We start from the raw sequence: 20,799 nt of genomic DNA, 5'->3' as shown, positions 1-20,799 counted from the left end.
TGTTATTCTACTAAATATGTGACTGAAAACTAGAACTGTAAGGAAGTAATAACCCTTAAATGAAAAGGCACATATTGAGTAACTACACATGTGTTTGTTTTAATTTTAACATAGGCACTCTTTACCCAATAAACATTGGAACAACAAAATAAATGCTGTTTGATTATGGAACAATTTTCTTTCCCCATATTAAGAAAAAATATCTCAGACCTTTCAGCAGTGCTATATAGCATTTTGAATCTTTACTTATCTAATTACTTAATTAATAACTATAGAGCAATATTACTTAACATTATATGAATAAACACCCAAAAGTGTTACCTGGATAAACAGGGATGATTTATGTCTTCACTGATGCTCACCTCCAGTTTTAGAGAAGAATAATTATATTAATTACATTAGATTTTTCAAGTAACACCAGATATCAAAAAATATGTATTCCAAAATGGAGCTTGTACAGAACAAGAAAGATTTCACCTACAAGCCTTGCCCACTTTTGATTTTCCCAGATGTGCATAATTTGATTGCATTATAGTTGCTCAAAATGCTACTTATTCTCCATATTACATTTGATTCCACTACCCTAGACCCTGTTCTTTCGCCTCTGGAACACATGGATGATCCTCCTCCGTATCTGCTTGGTTTTCACACTATAGACAACAGGGTTTAGTAAAGGAGGCAGTAACAGATAGGTATTGGCCATGAATGTGTGTACTACTGGTGACAGATGTTTCCCAAACCTGTGGATTATGGTGACACCAATGAGAGGAACATAAAAAAGGAGCACAGCGCAGATGTGGGAGAGGCAGGTGTTGAGCGCTTTGAGCCTTTCAGCTCTGGAAGCAATACCCAGTACTGTCTTTAGGATGAGCACATAAGAAAAGAGAATGATGAGGGCATCAAACCCCAAAGTGAAGATGACCACTATGAGGCCATAGAGGCTGTTGACGCGAGTGCTGGCACAGGCTAACTGCATTGCATCTTGGTGGAGACAGTACGAATGAGACAAGACATTGGAATGGCAGAAGGGTAGCCGCTTTATAAGAAAGGGCACAGGGAAGACCACGCAGACTGCCCGGATGATGACAGCTATTCCAATCTTGCCAGTGATGCCATGGGTGAGGATGGAAGCATAGTGCAGCGGGTGTCGGATGGCCACAAATCTGTCGAAGGCCATAGACACTAATACTCCTGATTCTACCTCTCCAAAACTGTGGATGAAGAACATCTGTGTGATGCATGCATCAAAGGCAACCTCAGGGGCATTAAACCAGAAGACGCTGAGCATGGAGGGCAGGGTGGACATGGAGAGACCAACATCAGTCAGAGCCAAAATAGAGAGGAAGCAGTACATAGGCTCATGGAGACTCTGATCTCTCTTGATGATGGCTAGGATGGTACCATTTCCCAGGAGAGTCATGGTGTAGAGAAATCCCAGGGGAAAAGCCATCCATGGGTTTTTATCTGGCATTCCCGGGATACCTGTCAAAATGAAGCTATGGTGGTTGACATGTGATGAGCTAGTGTTCATCATGATTTTACCACTGATTGAGGCTGGACTGTCCCACCTGGCTTCCAGCTCCTAAATTGAAAAAAGGTTTTTACATAGGTAAATGGCTTTGTGGATGTAGAAGTGGAACAACAGAGGGAAAAACTATGTTTAAATTAGTGTCTGGGAGGTTTTTGCATCTTTTTACTTCTTAGATAATCACATGCTATGACCTCCACTCACTTGAATTTAATTTGCTTATCTTAAAAAGCAAGATAAGAGGAAACAACTAGTGTTTAGACAGAAGAAAATTTTGATATCTTCCTTTAACAGCACTGAATATTTGGCAGAAAAGAAGCAGCAACATCCAAGGACCTAATAGCATTGAGAATTTTGCTAAATAATCAAAGAACAGAACTCACAGTATCATCACCACAAACACACCTACACAAACTTTCATCACCATCCAAACCTATATCCCTCATCTATATAAATCCATGTGTATGCATGCATATATATGTATACATATGCATATATTCTCTTACACACACATATATATGTGTGTGTATATTCTTGCACATGCCTAAATATCTATTTCACTGTTTTTATAATGGTGGCTAAGCGGTAAAGAATCTTCCTGCCAATTTGGGTTCAGTCTCTTGGTCAGGAAGATGCCCCAGAGTAGGAAATGGCAAACTGCTCCAATATTCTTGCCTGAAAAATTCTATGGACAGAGGCGCCTGGTGGAGTTCATTCCTGGGGTCACAAAGAGTCAGACAGGACCGAACCACTGAGCACATACATACATTTGTAAATAGACACATTAGTGGACATAACTATTCAAATTAATCTTCACAAGTTTTAACTTTTAAGTTTCCATAACCTCATTTTAAAATACATGTCTACCACTCTAGTGCCAATTCACATCATTCCCCACCCCTCCCCCCACTTTGGTCTCTTCAATCCAGCCAACTTTGCAGTCTTTAAGTTCCTGGATCTCACTAAGAAACTTCCGGATATGGGATTTCACATGTGTCACTTCCTGTTTCTTGTGCCTTCCTCCACCTTCTATAAAGTTCCTCTTTGCCTAATCAAAGCCTATCTATCCTCAAATAGAAAGAAAAAGTGAAAGAAAGTGAAGTCGCTCAGTTGTGTCCTAATCTTTGCAACCCGGTGGACTGTAACCTACCTGGCTCCTCCGTCCATGGGATTCTCCAGGCAAGAATACTGGAGTGGGTTGCTATTTCCTTCTCCAGAGGATCTTCCCAACTCAGGGATCCAACCCAGGTCTCCCACATTGCAGGGAGACGCGTTACCCTCTGAGCCACCAGGGAAGCCCAAATAATCCTTCTCAAATAAGCCTTTTCCAATTCTCATAAGAGTTTAAGACTCCTCAGTACATAGTTTTCATATTCTTCTTATAAGTAGGTACAGTTAATTAAACACCACATAGATATTTGTTTAATGTCTATCTCTCCTACTAGAATTAAACTTCCTGAAGGAAAGGACTCTGTTTATCACCTAAAATATCATCCTGGGCTTCCCTGGTGGCTCAGTGATAAAGATTCCACCTGCCAATGCAGGAGAAACGGGTTTGATCCCTGATCCCAAAAGATCCCACATGCCATAGAGCATCTATGCCTGTGCACCACAGCTATTGAACCTGTGCTGTATACAGTCCACGGGGTTGCATAAAGTAGGACCCGTGTGCCTAGGGCCAGTGATCGAGCCACAGTAAGAGAAGCCACTGCAAAGAGAAGCCTAGACACTGTAACTAGAGCGTGGCCTCTGCTCACTCCAACTAGAGAAAGCCTGCAAGCAGCAACGAAGACCCAGTGCAAGCAAAAATAAATAAATGAATAAATCTTTAAAAGACCATATGCCAAGCATATGTTAGCTTTCTGTAGGTGTTGAATGAAGGAATGAAATCAAGAATAAATGAATATGGACGATGAAATATCATTCTTTGCAGATATTTTACAAACTCTCAAACTCCTCCCTGATTTTCTGCATGTGGGTTGAAAATCATTGATCTAGAGAAAAATCTCTTTTTCTAACAGGGCACAACAGCTTAAATGAAAGGTCTTTGGACTAATTATTATTATTATTTTTTTTGTTATCATCCAAGTACTGATTGTGAGAAAGGAGAAAGAAAAATCAATGAGTGTTTCTGGGAGAGTTGGGGATGGGAGGTGGTGGTGTTGACAGGTACACAAGACCAGGTGGGCTTCCAGGCTCATTCTTCCATCTGTTTCTCTGCTGTGAGAGGAGAGTTTGTGGTTTGGGGACGATACTACAGAGAAGTTATTTTGCAGATTCTGATCTGACACAGGGGGTCTTTGAAAGATTCTGTAGTCTTCTTACAAAGGTTGTGCTCTGTGTTGAAAACAGAATCCAGGTGTCTCTCCAAATAAATCACAATGCTCAGATCTAAACAAAGCACTCTGTGCTGCCCAGCTAATCCTCTGAAGCACTTTGAGGAAGCAACATTTTTATACTTTTGGCTGGTCCCTCTTCCCAAGAAATTAGTGATGGCTTTTACTTGAGAAGAATCAGTTGGCTCATCCCTATTAGATATTTTTCTTGGAAAAACTTATACAATATTTGATAGTCTCTGATCAAGTCCCCAGGGCCTGCTAAAGCACTGCTATTCTATGGAAATTGCTTATTTTATTTCCCCCTTTCTTTTATGTGCCTTTGGCTCTATTTTTCTTTACCTGAATGTGTTTTACCCCATCTTCTCCTTTTTAAACAATATCATTTCTATCCCTAGTCTTCATATCTTTTCCATTCTCCCTGATTTTTTCAGACCCTTATTTTCCCTAGCTTCCAATTCACTTCTCATTCACTCTTCCATCCACTTTTTGTTTCATTTTTTTTCTATATGATAGACCCTCCCTCACAGTGTATCTCTTATTTTACTCCTAATAACATTACCTACATTTTACTTTTTTTCTCATCTTTTCTTTGTCTTCCAGCAACCCCATAACACTGGACACTGTCTAGGTGCTTCTCATCTGCCTTTGCCATTTTCCTCACCAGAATTTTTATGAAGATTTAATGAAATAATGTGCATAAATAATCCTACACAGAGGTTGGTATATAAAAGTCATGCCAAAAGATTTTAAGATAAATTTATTACCTGTATCAACCTCTGTGCTCTTGTTCAGAATTAATTTGGCTTCTTTCCTCCCCTGAGACTAGTAAACAGAGCACCTATGAAGTCTCCTCAAACTTCTGGTGGTGTCTCAGCCATCATGGCTCTGTATGCTTCTTAATTCCTCTGGAGAAATCCTTTGAGGCCTGTTATGTAGTGCTGCCTGACCTATTCCATCGTGAATTCCCAAAGAACTCCAAGCTGCTCCTTCATCTGTAAAACTGCCCTTTCTTCTACCAACACCTGTTTCAAAATTTCCTTCATTTTGATTTTATTTGTGTCCTCTCAGCCAAGACTGAGGAAGAACAAAGGATCTACTTCTCCCAAACACACACACACATACTTTATATATATATGTGTGTATGGCTGTGTGTATGTGTATGTGTATATATTATATATATATACATATGTGTATGTGTGTGTATATATATATATATATATATATATATATATATAATATTACTAAAGAAGTCCTAGAATTCCATCCTAATTTTTCCCTAGAGCTTCTGATTCCAAGACCGGTTTCAGTCTCATTGCTAATATAGTGCTGAGATTCACCTTGAAATAGCACTGAAGTCTATTGTTGTTTTGGATAGAGAGAAGAATTGCTTGGAATTTCCATTAGGAACAAAGAAGACAGAGTTCTTTAAATTTGTTGGACTTTGGTTTTCTGCACTGTTATTCCAGTATCGTAAATATAAATTCTTTCATTTGTTTTTATGCATTTTTTCTATAATCATATTTTTTTCATCAATGAGGTAATTCTTAGGATTGTGGAAACAGCTCATTATTCCATCAGTGTGTGCCTTTGTGTGGTCAATCATTAAAATGTCCACAAACCCTTTCCACTACTTCTTCATGTCTCTTTTGATACCATTTCTTTACCTTCATAGGCATATTTACATTTTTAAAAATTTTATTGGAGAGTAGTTGATTTACAAAGTTGTGTTAATTTCTGCTATACAGCAAAGTGAATCAGTTATATAACACATATATACACTCTATAACCATATACATCATTATAGAGTATTGAGTAGAGTTTCCAGTGGTGTACAGTAGGTCCTTATTTGTTATTTATTTTATAAATAGTAGTGTGTATATGTCAATCCTAATTTCTCAGTTCATCCCTCCCCTCCACTTCCTCCTGATAACCATAAGTTTGTTTTCTACATCTGTGGTTTTATTTCTGTTTTGTAAATAAGTTCATTTATAGCTTTTTAAAGATTCCACATATAAGCTCTCTATCATATAATATTTGTCTTTCTCTGTCTGACTTAATGAGTATGATAATCTCTGGGTCTGTTCATGTTGTTGCAAATAGCATTATTTCATTTTCTTTTTGTGTGGCTGAGTAATATCCCATGGTATTTATGTACTACATCTTCTTTATCCATTCCTCTCTCAGTGGGCATTTAATTGCTTCCATGTCTTGGCTGTTGTAAATGGTGCTCTACTGATCACTGGGATGCTTGTATCTTTTTGGATTATAGTTTTCTCTGGATATATGTCCTGGAGTGGGATTGCTGGATTATATGGTAGTTTCATAGATATAGATCTTTTGTGCTTTGTTTTGAATATTTTTCTTGAAGCCCAGAGTGTTACACAATGGAGTATTACTCAGACATTAAAAATAATACATTTGAATCAGTTCTAATGAGGTGTATGAAACTGGAGCCTATTATACAGAGTGAAGTAAGCCAGAAAGAAAAACACCAATACAGTATACTAATGCATATATATGGAATTTAGAAAGATGGTAATGATAACCCTGTATGCGAGACAGCAAAAGAGACACAGATGTATAGAACAGTCTTTTGGACTCTGTGGGAGAGGGAGAGGGTGGGATGATTTGGGAGAATGGCATTGAAACGTGTATGATATCATATATGAAACAAATCACCAGTCTAGATTCAATGCAGGATACAGGATGCCTGGGGCTGGTACACTGGGATGACCCAATGACCCAGAGTGATGGTATGGAGAGGGATGTGGGAGGGGGGTTGAGGATGGGGAACATGTGTACACCCTTGGTGGATTCATGTTGATGTATGGCAAAACCAATACAATATTGTAAAGTAATTAGCCTCCAATTAAAATTAATAAATTTATGTTAAAAAATAAATAAAATAAAATACAAAAAAATCACAAAATATGGGAAAAAATTCTGAGGTGTCTCTACTCTAGAACAATCTACATATTCTCTAGAACAAATAAAATTTCCTATTCCTCTTCAGTCAAAAGTATATGCTAAACTATTTGTTATGATTTAAAGGTTAAAATGGTTTTCATAGAATTTTCCTAAATAAAGCAGACTAATGTGCTTCTGCCATATTTACATTTTTAACAGCAGAAAACAAAAGCCAGATATAAACAATTCTTATGAAGATACTTATTTTCAGGTATGATAGAGAATATATGGAAGAAGTTTATCTATTTATTTTTAATTTGGGTTTTTCACTTTAAATTGGGTTTAAATTTAATTTGGGCTTAAATTTTTCTTTAAACCTATTAAGAAATATGTGTATTATAATCTTCAGGAGACTAACTTTATCATACATGTGAAGGGTTGGTGTTTTACAATAGATATTTCTGTATATTTTTTACTATGAGTATGTGACTACATCTAGAGATCAATAATTTTCTGTATATTTATATTTTACATACTTATTTATGTGGGCTATATATATATATGTGTGTGTGTCTATATGTATATATATATAGTAATATATATATATAAAGATTTACATTTCTTTAAGCATCCCTTGCCATTATGTGTAAGGAGTTAAAGGATGAAATCCTTATCCTCAAGGAGTTTCTAATCTGTCAGAATATTTAATCCTTCCCAATCTCTCTTGAAGTGCTGTTAGAGACAGAAATAGACATACACAAAATGCTTGATCTGAATGTTTAATGGATGACTTGGGCTCCTCTGCAAACATCAGGACTTGCCTCATCCATATCTACAGAAACTGATGTCCCCTTTAGAATAGCTTCATTCAGGAAAGCCCTCATATTATTCTAACAAAATTTCCTAATATCTGGAGTTCTGCTTTATGAAGGGTATGCCTTTGCAGACCCAAAATTGTAAAATTCAGCAGAAAGAGTAGAGTCTGTGAAATCAGATGCACCTTGCTTGAAATCACCATTTTAATTTTCTGGAAGTTTGATCTTAGAGAAAGTTATTAATTTTTTCATTCAATCAACATTTCCTTGTTATCTATTACTAAACAACATGTACTGTTTAAGTCCAGCTGTTTCCTCTCCTCTCCATCTGCACTGATGAGCCCAATACACTTAGAGGAGATCATACAACAATGTTGAGTACTGTATTCTTACTTTAAATGTATCACCAAAGACCTCATGTACTCCCTCACAGCTTTCAAATTATCATTTTTTTATGTCTTTTCTTCTATTCCATTACATCTTTCCAAATTCTTATTCTTTGTTGATGACTTTATTTCCAACATCATCAAGAAAGTTGAATTATCAGAAAACAACATCCAGTGCCCCGACCACATTTCTTTGTTACCTTGTATAAATTAGATGAACTATTCATCCTCTTTTCTAAAACCAATCCTTCCATTTTTGTACTAGATCCTGTCCTTATCATTTACTCAGCAACATCATTTAGACACCTGTTTATTATAAAGTTTTTACTCTCTGGTTGGTTATTTTTATCAATATCATACGTGATGTGATATTTTTCATCAGAAAGAAAGTGTTTCACTGGTATTGTCTTGTTTTTTTGCTTCCCTTTCATGTAAAATCTCTAGAAAAAAAGCCTAGGAAAAGATGGATTTCTGGCTACTTTAAAAGGAAGAGGTTGGTGAATACTCTCTTCAGAGAAAAAAAAGAAAAGAAAGAAATGTATAAAGCTGGATAAATTATTTTTTAAAAAATAACAACTAAAGATTCTAAGGTTCTAGAAGTTTACCAAAATCAAACAACAGATTGAGAAACATATTTGAAAACCTTTTACAGTTTCAGGTAAGGACACATGCCTTCACAACTGATTTAATAAGCAAGTTTTTAAAAAGTAGTTTCACCAGGTTGGAGCTGGCTCAAAGCCAACTGCTATGCTCTCAGAGAGTACAGAGTCAACTCCGAAGCTTTGTCAGCTATCAGCAAACCTGGCAGCAGTGTTACCCAAAAGTGAGGCCTAGCTGCTTACCACTCTGAAATCAATAAAGTCTTGTACCAGCTTACTATTAACAAAAAGTTCATTCATCTAATTAAATTCAATCTAATCTTAATCCTGACAATGTACAAAGTTCTTTTCTCAAATTTCCTTTTTCACAGACTTTTTCTAACTTTCTGGATCCAAATTAATTTGTCCCTTATTATCCTTATATACATAAGCAACCAGCTCTAGGACAAAATTATTTTCCTTTTCTTTCCTCAATAAAAATATCGCCGGTCTTTATACTTTCTCTCACTGGCAACACATATCCTAATGCTTAACCAACTGAAATGTTTCCCCTATCATTTAAGTAGGTTTAATTTATGGGGGAGCCTGGTGTGCTGCCATCTATGGGGTCACACAGAGTCGGACATGACTGAAGCAACTTAGCAGCAGCAGCAGCAGCAACAAAACCAAGAAACAAGTAACAACTGTTATATCAGTATTTTCTCATCGGTAAACTTAAGAACATATTCCATAGCCTCTAAAAACATACATTTTTCTCATACCACAATTTCCCTTTGATGTAGTACAAGATGTGTGTTTAATGAACCCAAATATATTTTAAAGTTCTACTAATTAACCCAATGCTGAGGCTTCAAGCAAATCGGGTTGTCGTGTATTTCAAGGACACAGTAAGAGTTTAGCTTTTTCTTAAGCATATTTTCATTCTCACAGGGTCAGATTCTGAAAATGGTATTTTGTCAAGCTAGCTTTCTCTAACTGTGTATGCAAAAAGTTTAAGTTTTTAAATTTCAAAAGAGCTTCACCTTAACCAAGTTTCTTTGGAGTCTAAAGGATACTGTTGCCATACAATGATTAATTTATTCATGATTTCATGGCTAATTTTTTTCTAATGAATTGACCCTGTAGTTCCCCTTTTACAAAAGACAACAATGACACCAGTCACACAAATGGAATATATACTCACACACCAGAAGACAGAACTGTCACAAGTCCCCCAGGAAGATCACCAAATAAACACTTGCCCAACACAAACAGTTCCTGACATGACACAGGTCAGGTCAATTGGCAAAATGCCCAAATAACACTCAGCGTTCACAAACTGACCCTCAATGGTAGACACATGTCAGATCAATTGGCAAAAATGTCCAAATAGTACTTCATGCTCACAGATGGTCCTTGACGTCAGATACACATCAGAACCAACTGAAAATGCCCAAATGACACTCAGTGCTCACAAACTGTCTTTGGTGTCAGATACATGTCAGAACCAACGGGCAAAATGCCCAAATAACACTTCGTGCTCAAAAGACAAGTTTACCTGGATCCACACTGGGAGACTTACTGAGTCTTGGAGCTTCTCAGATGTCCAGATGTATCTTTCTGTTTCATCAAGGAAAAATGTAAGTTAGCAGCCAAAGATTCTGCTGGAAAGTGAAAGTAAAGTGGGATTTGAAAGCTGGTTGATATGAGTGTAAAATGATTTAGCACGCTGGTAAACAGTTTGACATCTTCAAAATTAGACAAACACCTGTCTTACTATCCAGTAATCCCTTTCCCTGATATGTACCCAAACATGCCAACACAAAGACTGTCCGTTAATGTTTTTAGTGGCACTATTATAACAGTTAAATCTGTAAACAATCCAAATATATATCAACTAGTGATTGGATAAATAAGTATGCTTTATTTGTACAGTGACATACTTTTCATTAAAGAAAAGGAGTGAATTATGGATATATTCAGCAACAGGAGTAAAACTCGTAACACTGCATTACTTGAAGGAAGATAGACATAAAGAATAATATATTGTAGTAATATGACTCCATTTACATGACATTTCTAGTAAAGGCAAATTATATAGATAGAAAGTGTATCAGTGGTTTCCTGGAGCTAGAGACAGGCCCAGGACTGACAAACCACCATCAGGGAATATTTTTATGTGATGAAAGTCTTAAAATCAGTTTGGTATGATAGTTTCACAGCTGTATAGATTTAAATTGAAACTCTTTAAATTGTACATCTAAAATGGATAAAGTCTATGGTCCATAAGTTATACCACAACAAAACAAACAAGTAAGAAAACTAAAAAATCAATAATTAGGAGACTATGGTTATATTACAGATGAGGGGTCATGGTGAATTTGCTAAAATGACAGAGATGAAGAGGAAGAGAATTTGAAGTATGTGGAAAATATTTTGGTTTGTACTTAATAGGATTTGGCAATGATAGAAGGAAGAAGGGGAGAAAATCTGTAGTTTTGATTTGAGCAGATGAGTGAATTGTATGGCTAGTCTGATTTCTTGAAATTAATCAGCAAAAAAGTTTACAGTATTCATCATGCTAATTTTTAGCTTCCTATTTGATATCCATGTGGAATTATCAAGTAGAAAGCTGATCCTGGAGATTAAGGCAGAACTAAATCAATATACAGATGGTATGTGAAGCAATGGGACTTGATAATATCCTTCAGTAGGAGAATGGACATACTTTTGTAAGAGATACATTAACATTTAGTGATGTAGGAAGAAGATAAGCCATCAAAGGATATTGAAGAGTGGACATTAAAGCTGGAGAAAAACATGGTGTCACACACATAAAAAAGAAAACAAACAATGAGAAAAACAGAAAAGAAAGCAATTCAACATCAAGGCAATTTTCCACTGTATTGAATTTTGCTTAAAAGGAAAGTAAGATCGGGAATGTTTGGCAATAAGCAGACCATTGGTGAAATACACAAAGATAGTGTCAGAGGAGTGGAAAAGAACTCTCACTGAAGCTGACTGAGGAGAAAATGGGAAACAAGTGGGAAGAGGGGCCACAGAGAAAATGGGAAACAAGTGGGAAGAGGGGCCACAGATCACAGCATTGAAAGGCTTTACAATCATGAAGCAGAAAAAAGAAACAAGATAGTAGGTGGATACAAGACTGAGCTCCACATTTTCTTTTAGTTTCTTTCCCTTTCTCTCTTCTTTCCTTCTTTCCTCTCTCTCCATGCATTCGACCCTCCCTCCCCTCTTTTATTTTTATTTTTGACTGAATTGTAAAGATTAGGCAGTAAAGTATATCTGTAATTTGATACAGTTGGTGAAGTACCATTCATATGAGATTCAGATTGATTCTGTATTTGAATGATTGTCATCACAGGTTTGTATTAGGGAAAATTAGGTCCAATATGCCCAGAAGCCTGGGTCTATATGGTCTATGCCCCTGGGCACATCTTCAGCAAGACTGATACTCTTGTCTCCAGAGAATCACCCCAGAGGGGATTCTAGACTAGATGCTGCTAGTTTATCATCCCAGTTTTACTGCTGTGGCTGTCAGTCAGCATCAGAAGTGATTCCCATTTCCTAGACTGGATTTTTGGTAAGTTGGAGACCAAGATTTGGGTGGTACTTTTTCTAGAATGCTATCACAGAATGCAGGGAACTGTAGTATATACGGTTTTTAGGGGAAAAAAAAAAAAGTCAGTGAACTTACAGATGTTCAAGCTGGTTTTAGAAAATGCAGAGGAACCAGAGATCAAATTGCCTACATCTGCTGGATCATCGATAAAGCAAGAGAGTTCCAGAAAAACATCTATTTCTGCTATATTGACTATGCTAAAGCCTTTGACTGTGTGGATCACAATAAACTGTGGAAGATTCTGAAAGAGATGGGAATACAAGACCACCTCACCTGCCTCTTGAGAAACCTATATGCAAGTCAGGAAACAACAGTTAGAACTGGACATGGAACAACAGACTGGTTCCAAATAGGAAAAGGAGTATGTCAAGGCTGTATATTGTCACCCTGCTTATTTAATTTATATGCAGAGTACCTCATGAGAAATGCTGGGCTGGAAGAAGCACAAGCTGGAATCAAGATTGCTGGGAGAAATATCAATAACCTCAGATATGCAGATGACAACACCCTTATGGCAGAGAGTGAAGAAGAACTAAAGAGCCTCTTGATGAAAGTGAAAGAGGAGAGTCAAAAGTTGGCTTAAAGTTCAACATTCACAAAACGAAGATCGTGGCATCCGGTCCCCTAACTTCATGGGAAATAGATGGGCAAACAGTGGAAACAGTGGCAGACTTTATTTTTGGGGGGCTCCAAAATCACTGCAGACAGTGATTGCAGCCATGTAATTAAAAGACACTTACTCCTTGGAAGAAAAGTTATGACTAACCTAAACAGCCTATTAAAAAGCAGAGATGTTACTTTGCTGATTAAGGTCCGTCTAGTCAAGGCTATGGTTTTTCCAGTGGTCATGTATGGATGTGAGAGTTGGACTGTGAAGAAAGCTGAGCACTGAAGTATTGATGCTTTTGAACTGTGGTGTTGGAGAAGACTCTTGAGAGTCCCTTGGACTGCAAGGAGACCCAACCAGTCCATCCTAAAGGAGATCATTCCTGGGTGTTCATTGGAAGGACTGATGCTGAGGCTGAAACTCTAATACTTTGGCCACCTCATGCAAAGAGTTGACTCATTGGAAAAGACTCTGATGCTGGGAAGGATTTGGGGCAGGAGGAGAAGGGGCGACAGAGGGTGAGATGGCTGGATGGCATTTATGGACAAGGAGGCCTGGCGTGCTGTGATTCATGGGGTCACAAATAGTCGGACACGACTGAGAGACTGAACTGAACTGAACTGATATATATATATATATACATATATATATATATATAAAATTAGTATAGAAATAACACTTCTATCTATAAATGAGAGAATTAGGTGGAGAGTGTGTCATTTTACCAAAGGCCAATTAGAAAAGTAACAAGATCGCCCAAAATTTTGCCCTTCCCTTCTAAGTTCCAGCTCAAGGCCAATAGCAAATACATTTCTTCCCAAAGTGAAAGACTGATCTATGGTTCCTCAGAAGACAAATCCAAGGTACCAGAACTCTGTTTCAGCCTGCAGGTCAAACACTATAAGAGTATAGATTTCTCAGTCTTTCAGGGATTAGTTCTCCCTGACTGCCTGGGTGGTAAAGAACATTGAATGCTACTTCAGCGTTCTTCAGTGCTGTGAGTAGAAAAGGGAAAAATCTCATTTCCTACTTCTCCTCCACTTCCCCACATACTCTTCTTAAGCCATAAAGTTTCTGTCCTTTTGCTGTGAGGAAAGTTTATGTTTGATCTTCATTGTCTGTCACTAGTACTGATGGAGGCAGAGTTAATTTGAGTCCAGTTGAGGATACATAGGTGAGCAAGGTGAACATATTGACCCATCTGTAAAGCTTGTTTTTATTCAACCCCAGGCACACATTCTACTCCTCTTTCTGATCTTGTTTTTCATGTGTTCTTTGCTAAGGGTCTTGGAAGGAAAAAAAAAAATCTCATTTTGAGCCTCTGATTATGATGACTTGTCTAGAACTTAGTAGGCATTCAACAAAGTGATTTATCAGTAAATTAGCTAGACATGAAAACTTTTCCTGGGTTCACCAGATCTTAAGGAATCAACAGGCTAATGTGCAAACCTCATCTTGAGTTTTTTGCTTCCCTGGTGGCTCAGAGGTTAAAGCGTCTGCCTGCAATGCGGGAGACCCAGGTTCGATCCCTGGGTCCGGGAAGGTCCCCTGGAGAAGGAAATGGCAACCCACTCCAGTATTCTTGCCTGGAGAATCCCATGGCTGGAGGAGCTTGATGGGCTACAGTCCACGGGGTCGCAAAGAGTCGGACAAGACTGAGCGACTTCACTTTCACTTTGTGTTAATCTCTGTGATGAATTTCCTCGGATGGTCAGTGCAGAGTTTGTTTTGTACTCCTAGTCCCTCAGAATCAATGTTCTTTATTCCTCTCTTCCTCTTACTGATTTTCACTACCTATGATTTCTACTAGTGTATTATCCTTTCATCTCTTTTTTATCTAGGATCTGCTTCCAATAAATTCTTCACAATAAGCATTCATGATTAAGTGAAGAGTCACTGAGCACAGATCAGTAGAGTTCATGATTTTGAGCACTGCAACAGTCACTGCATGCAAGCCACTGATACTGAGTGATGGACTAAATTCACTGATGGATACAAAGATTTAGATAATATAGAATTTGATTAAAATGCATCAGTAATATATGGGTAGGTAGATATATCTATCAGTGTGTAAATAAATTCCGCAGCCTATTGATATTTTTGAGATTAATTTTCACAGCCAAATATGACAAGTTCAGAGAAAAAAAGATGCTCATTAATTATAGCTAAATTTTGAGTGTTAATTTGTCTGGTGCTTAACAAAATGCCCAATATCGCCAGTGAATTCTCTTAACTATCCCACTCATTTTTAAAAGGTGAGGAATAAATCACAGAGATTCTTAAGTAACTTGTCTAAGGAAATAGAACTTTGATTCAAACCCAGGTGGTTTCTCTCCAGAATCTTCAGATTTAGTGGTACTCTACTATTTAATTTCCCCAAAAAAGAGACAAAGACAGAGAGATAGGTAAAGGGAGGTAGAGGTTATGCAGTATGAAAGACTCTTAAATCCACTTGGAGCTAAGATTTGGCAAGAGGTCACCTAGAATGTTGGTATTCTCTAAATCTGCAGTCTGCATCATTAATTTTTCAAATCTTAATAGAATTTTTTGGAATGATGAAAATATTCTGCATCTGTTTTTTTCAAATACAGCAGTCACTGGCAACATGTAGCTACTGAATACTTGAAACACGGCAAGGGCAACTAAGGTATTGATGATGTATTTAGCTTAATTAATATAAAGATAAATGAGCACAGGTCTCTAGTGGCTACCAGAGTGGACAGTGCAGCACTAAGCTATCGACTCTCAAGGAACTTGGAGCAACTTTTTTCCTGTCTGCATTTATTCCCAAGCATCCAGTTTTCTGCCCTTTGTAGCCAGCCCTGGATTTTGTCTAGTGACTTTGCTCTTTCTGTGACTCAGGCTTCTGTTCCATTTTCTTTAATATGGATCCTGAGATGGGCTTCAGTAATACGTGAATTCACTTAATTTCTATGCAGAATTTTGCTTGTATTCATGTATGTGTATATAAGTTAAGTTAAGTCACTTCAGTCATGTCCGACTCTGTGCGACCCCATAGACGGCAGCTCACCAGGCTCCCCCATCCCTGGGATTCTCTAGGCAAGAATACTGGAGTGGGTTGTCATTTCCTTCTCCAATGCATAAAAGTGAAAAGTGAAAGTGAAGTAGCTCAGTCGTGTCTGACTCTTAGCGACCCCATGGACTGCAGCCTACCAGGCACCTCCATCCATGGGATTTTCCAGGCAAGAATACTGGAGTGGGGTGCCATTGCCTTCTCCACTATGTGTATATATGAACACTTTTATTTGAGAAACTCATTATGAGATGCTCAATAAGGATCATGACATATGGTTAAGAGCCATTATAGCACTGTTTTTTCCTTCAATCCTGAATTCTTATCATTTGTGGCTAGACTGACCCCCCAAAAGTGATATCTCAGCTGTACATTTGGATACATCTTCTTAAAGATAACAAGTAATTGAAATAGAAGATATTTAATTGTATGACACCAATATTTTAATACTGATCTTTGTTACTGCAATCGTTAGGCACTAACATCTAGAATGATTTTTAAGTTCATCTAGGTCTTACTCCGGAGAAGGCAACGGCACCCCACTCCAGTATTCTTGCCTGGAAAATCCCATGGATGGAGGAGCCTGGTGGGCTGCAGCCCATGGGGTCTCTAAGAGTCAGACACGAGTAAATGACTTCACTTTCACTTTTCACTTTCATGCATTGGAGAAGGAAATGGCCACCCACTCCAGTATTCTTGGCTAGAGAATCCCAGGGACGGGGGAGCCTGGTCGGCTGCCGTCTATGTGGTCGCACAGAGTCGGACACTACTGAAGCGACTTAGCAGCAGCAGCAGCAGGTCTTACTCAGAATTACAATAGGAAATAGAGCTGCTGGAAACTCAAGGAGATTACTAAAGTGGCTGCACAGTAGTGAGAATGCATAGAATGAGAGATCTTAATACAAGAACAGGGAAACTAAGTCCAACTGTGTTCTCAACACCAAGGCCAATGACTTCATCAATCTGAGTAATGTTTGAATCTATCTTTTGGGGGATTTTCCAGAGATGGGTTTCACCTGACTGGATCGGTTGTTGGTTGTAAAACTCATTGCAAGTTCTATCCGGCATTCTGTTCTCTTAGGTGTAACACAGAAATGGATCTCAGAATTCTTTTCCTGGTATACCTTAGGACAGAGAAGTCTAACTTCCATGAAGAAAAAGGGACAGAGTCTGAGTAAATGAGACTGAATAGGAAGATTGTAAATATTTCTTGAAAGGGGTTAAAGCAACTCTCTTCTGGCTCCCCTGGATATTAGTTTTCTTCTTCTCCCACAACAAATTACCATGAATGTAGTGACTCAGCATACATGTATTTATTATCTTACAGTTCTGCATGTCAGAAGAACAACACGGTTCTTACTGGGCTAAAATCAAGGTGTCACCAAGTCTGCATTCCTTTCAGAGGACTCCAGGGAAAATTCCACTCCCTTGCCTATTCCAGCATCTAGGGGCTACTCACATTCCTAGGCTCTTGGTCCCCCTCCTTCTTCTTCACAAATACTGCTGAGTCTTTCTCAAGTTGTCTCTCTGGTTTTCTGCAGCTGGGGAATTTTCTTCACTTTTGAGGACTCATATGATCAAATTTGACCTATTTGGGTAATCCAGGATAAACTTCCATCTGAAGCCGTTAACTTTAATGACATCTTCAAAGTTTCTTTTGCCATGCAAGCCACTATGTTCACAGGTTTCCAGAATTAGGAGGTGAATATCCTTAGAGACGGTTATGCTGTCTATCATAGTGGGTCCTTATAAAATTCTGAGGAAAGCCAAATAATTCCTTCCTTCATCACCTGCTGTAATCTCAGGTCCTTTTAGTACCCATACACTACTAGGAATGCAGATAGTCAGAAGTTTAGTCCTTGAAGATTATATTTCTGATTCTGTCCCATGTCATGCAAGTGGAAAACTTGAGTCTCAATGAAGATTTTGTCTAAATCACAACAATTTAAGATCATAATGAAGATACATACAGGTCTTCATATTTGTGTTCATGAATACTCCTTATGTCTTGTTTGTGCCTGATAATATTTCTTTTCTGGTTATTTGTATCAGTTTTTATGATCCAGATAAATGTACAGCATCATTTTTTCCTGAGGAAGGAGGCAAGCAACTACTCCATATTTCTAGGTGAATTGTATTCCAATTAGCTTAGGTATTGATTAAAATTTTTTGTTGTTCTCCTAGATATTTTAGCATATGGTGGTCAGTAATAGAACTGCTTCACGGGAGTGGGGATATCAGTTTCTGTATCAGACTACGAACATAAAATATTTATCACTGCCTCTCATGGTTACCATCTCAAAACTTATTGTCAGTGATTCTAATTGAAGCTGATTGGCTTAATGAGTTCTTCTCTTTTTGCCTAGTCAAACCTTTGATCCACAATGCTATCATTTAACCAAACTATTAATAACCATCAGATCTTCACCCTTACTGGGATTCCAGGAATGCCAGAGAAGGACTTCTGGTTGGCCCTGTCCCTCTGTCTTCTTTACAGTTTCACATTCCTGGGTATTGTCACCATCCTAGCTGTCATCAAAGTTGAACAACACCTCCATGAGCCCATGTATTATTTTCTGGCAATGCTAGTTCCCACTGACCTCAGCCTTCCATTGCCTTTCATGCCCACCACGATCAGTGTTCACTGGCTCAGCTGGTGCTCAGTAACCATTGATGTCTGCATCACTGAAATGTTCTTCATCCACACCTTTTGGGGAGTGGAATCAGGTGTTCTGGTGGCCATGCCCTATGACCGCTTTATGGCTATTTGCTTTCCTCTGCACTACGCTACCGTTCTCACTCATGGAGTCATTGGCAGGATTGGAGCAGCAGTCCTGCTGCGGAGTGTGGGGATTGTGCTCCCTGCGCCTCTCCTCATCAAAAGGTTACCTTTCTGCCACTCCAACACCCTCTCCCATGCGTACTGCCTCCATCAGGATGCCATGAGGTTGCCAGTGCTGACACCTGTGTCAACAGCATCCACGGCCTCCTGGCGGTGATCTTCGTCATTGTGGTAGATGCCTTGCTCCTCTTGGCCTCTTCCTTTCTAATCTTCCAGGCAGTATTGGGCATTGCTTCCTGGGAAGAGACACTCAAGGCTCTCAATACCTCCCTCTCTCATATCTGTGCCATGCGGCTCTTCTATGTACCTCTCATTGGCATGACTGTGATTCACTGCTTTGGGAAGAATTTGTCACCCGTAGTACACACAGTCATTGCCAGTACCTACCTGCCACTGCCTCCTCTGCTCAGTCCGATTGTATACAGTGTTAGGACCAAGCAGACCCGTCAGTGGATTGTCCAAGTGTTCCGTGGGGGTAGGGTGGGCTCTTAGGACTTTTGTGCAAACACAATCGAGTTAGAGAAGAGGATCAAGTACAGCACTGTCCGATAGGAATTCCTGCAGTGATGTTAAAAGTCTCTGTTGTTAATATAGTAACCACTAGCCACACATGGCTATTGAGCACCTGATACTTAGCTAGTGCAACCAAGGAGCTGAATTTTTAAGTTATATTCAATTCTAATAAATTGAAATGAAGATTTAAATAGTCACATGTGGTGAGAAGCACCTAATAGGTTTTATATGCCATTGCATAGTAGTTTTGATAAAAGCAAAAATTTAACTTGATACAAATATGAATTTTTCTTTCTCAAAATGGTGTATAGCAACTTTTCAATATTTATATACAATAAAATTCACTGGTTTTGGTATATAGTTCTATTAAGTTTTCACAGATGCATAGTCATGCAACCACCACTGATACCTAGATACAGAAAAATTATATCACTCTCTCAAATTACCTCATGCTGCCCCTTTAGTCATCCCCTGTACCTATGCCCAACCCTGACAAGCTCTAATTTGTTTCCATGCATATAATTCTTGTTTTTCCAGAATGCCATGGGCCCTTCAGCACATAATCTTCCATGTCTGGCTTCATAGTGTAATGCATTTGAGATTCACTCATGTTGTTGTGGGTCTTTGTAGTTTATTTCTTTTTATTGCTGACTAGTATTCCATTGCATGCCAATCTTTAACAACTTATTTAAGAAAAATTCTCAGATTGTTTTTGCTCCATTGTAAACATGCTGACATATATTGAATATATGATATGAATATAGGATATGTCTTCTTTTGTCTTTAGTGTTTATTTATATGTTCTGTAAATATATTTCATAAAAATAGTGTAGGCATATATAATGCATTGGAAGCAGGAGAGAAATATATTAAAAATAAAATAGCAAGTAAAAAGTATGATGAATTCAGTGAGCTAGAATAATAGGGAACTGTGTATAAATTTTTGATATAAATTTCAACTTTATTTCTGTCCAGAAGACTTTTCTGACATGCCCTTTATTATGTTAGAATTTCTCACAGTATCTATGTTCTAATTACCTAATAGCATGTGTTCCTGCTATTCTACATACTTCATAAGAACCATACCATGAGAGACCCTTTTTATACTACATCTGTCTATCTCAAGTATGTACCTAACATAGTTCATAAGATATGTCTTTTGTGAATTAATGAGTGAGTGAAAACTCTATTTTATCAAGATTGATTTCATGCTGCCTAACTTCTCTGTCTCATTTAATTTTAGTAAGTCTCATTTGAAATTTCCAGAGTCACTCATTTTTGCTGAGAAGAGCCAGTGGAAAAGGATGGTATTTACATATAAATCTAAACATTTCTTGCTGTATAAAAAGTTTATGCTATAACTTAATCTCTCTAGATATACATTGGGGTAGGTATCTCCATCGTTGCCCAGTGTGTCATCGTTGGAAAAATGTTTCAAGAAGGATAAAAAGTCAAGAATTATTAGATATGGTGCACACATGCTAAGTCACTTCAGTTGTGCCTGACTCTTAGGGACCCTATGGACTGTAGCCCACCAGGCTCCACCATCCATGGAGTTATCCAGGCAAGAAGTGGGTTGCCAAGCCCTCCTACAGGGCATCTTCCTG

The 20,799-nt window shown here is 38.1% G+C and overlaps 1 protein-coding gene and 1 pseudogene across 1 annotated transcript; one reads left to right on the top strand and one right to left on the bottom strand.

Annotated features, from left to right (window-relative positions):
• Positions 1 to 583: 583 nt before the first annotated feature.
• LOC101116764 (olfactory receptor 51H1) lies at positions 584 to 1,534 on the bottom strand. Its single transcript, XM_004016686.3, has one exon. It carries the CDS (start codon positions 1,532 to 1,534, stop codon positions 584 to 586), a length of 951 nt encoding a protein of 316 aa, XP_004016735.2.
• A 16,687-nt stretch (positions 1,535 to 18,221) lies between these two features.
• On the top strand, positions 18,222 to 19,171 carry LOC101116507 (olfactory receptor 51H1-like; annotated as a pseudogene).
• The last annotated feature ends 1,628 nt before the right edge of the window (positions 19,172 to 20,799 follow it).

Source organism: Ovis aries, chromosome 15, assembly GCF_016772045.2.
Source record: "Ovis aries strain OAR_USU_Benz2616 breed Rambouillet chromosome 15, ARS-UI_Ramb_v3.0, whole genome shotgun sequence".
In the NCBI taxonomy this organism is placed as follows: domain Eukaryota; kingdom Metazoa; phylum Chordata; class Mammalia; order Artiodactyla; family Bovidae; genus Ovis; species Ovis aries.
This window is presented reverse-complemented; position numbering and strand designations above follow the sequence as displayed.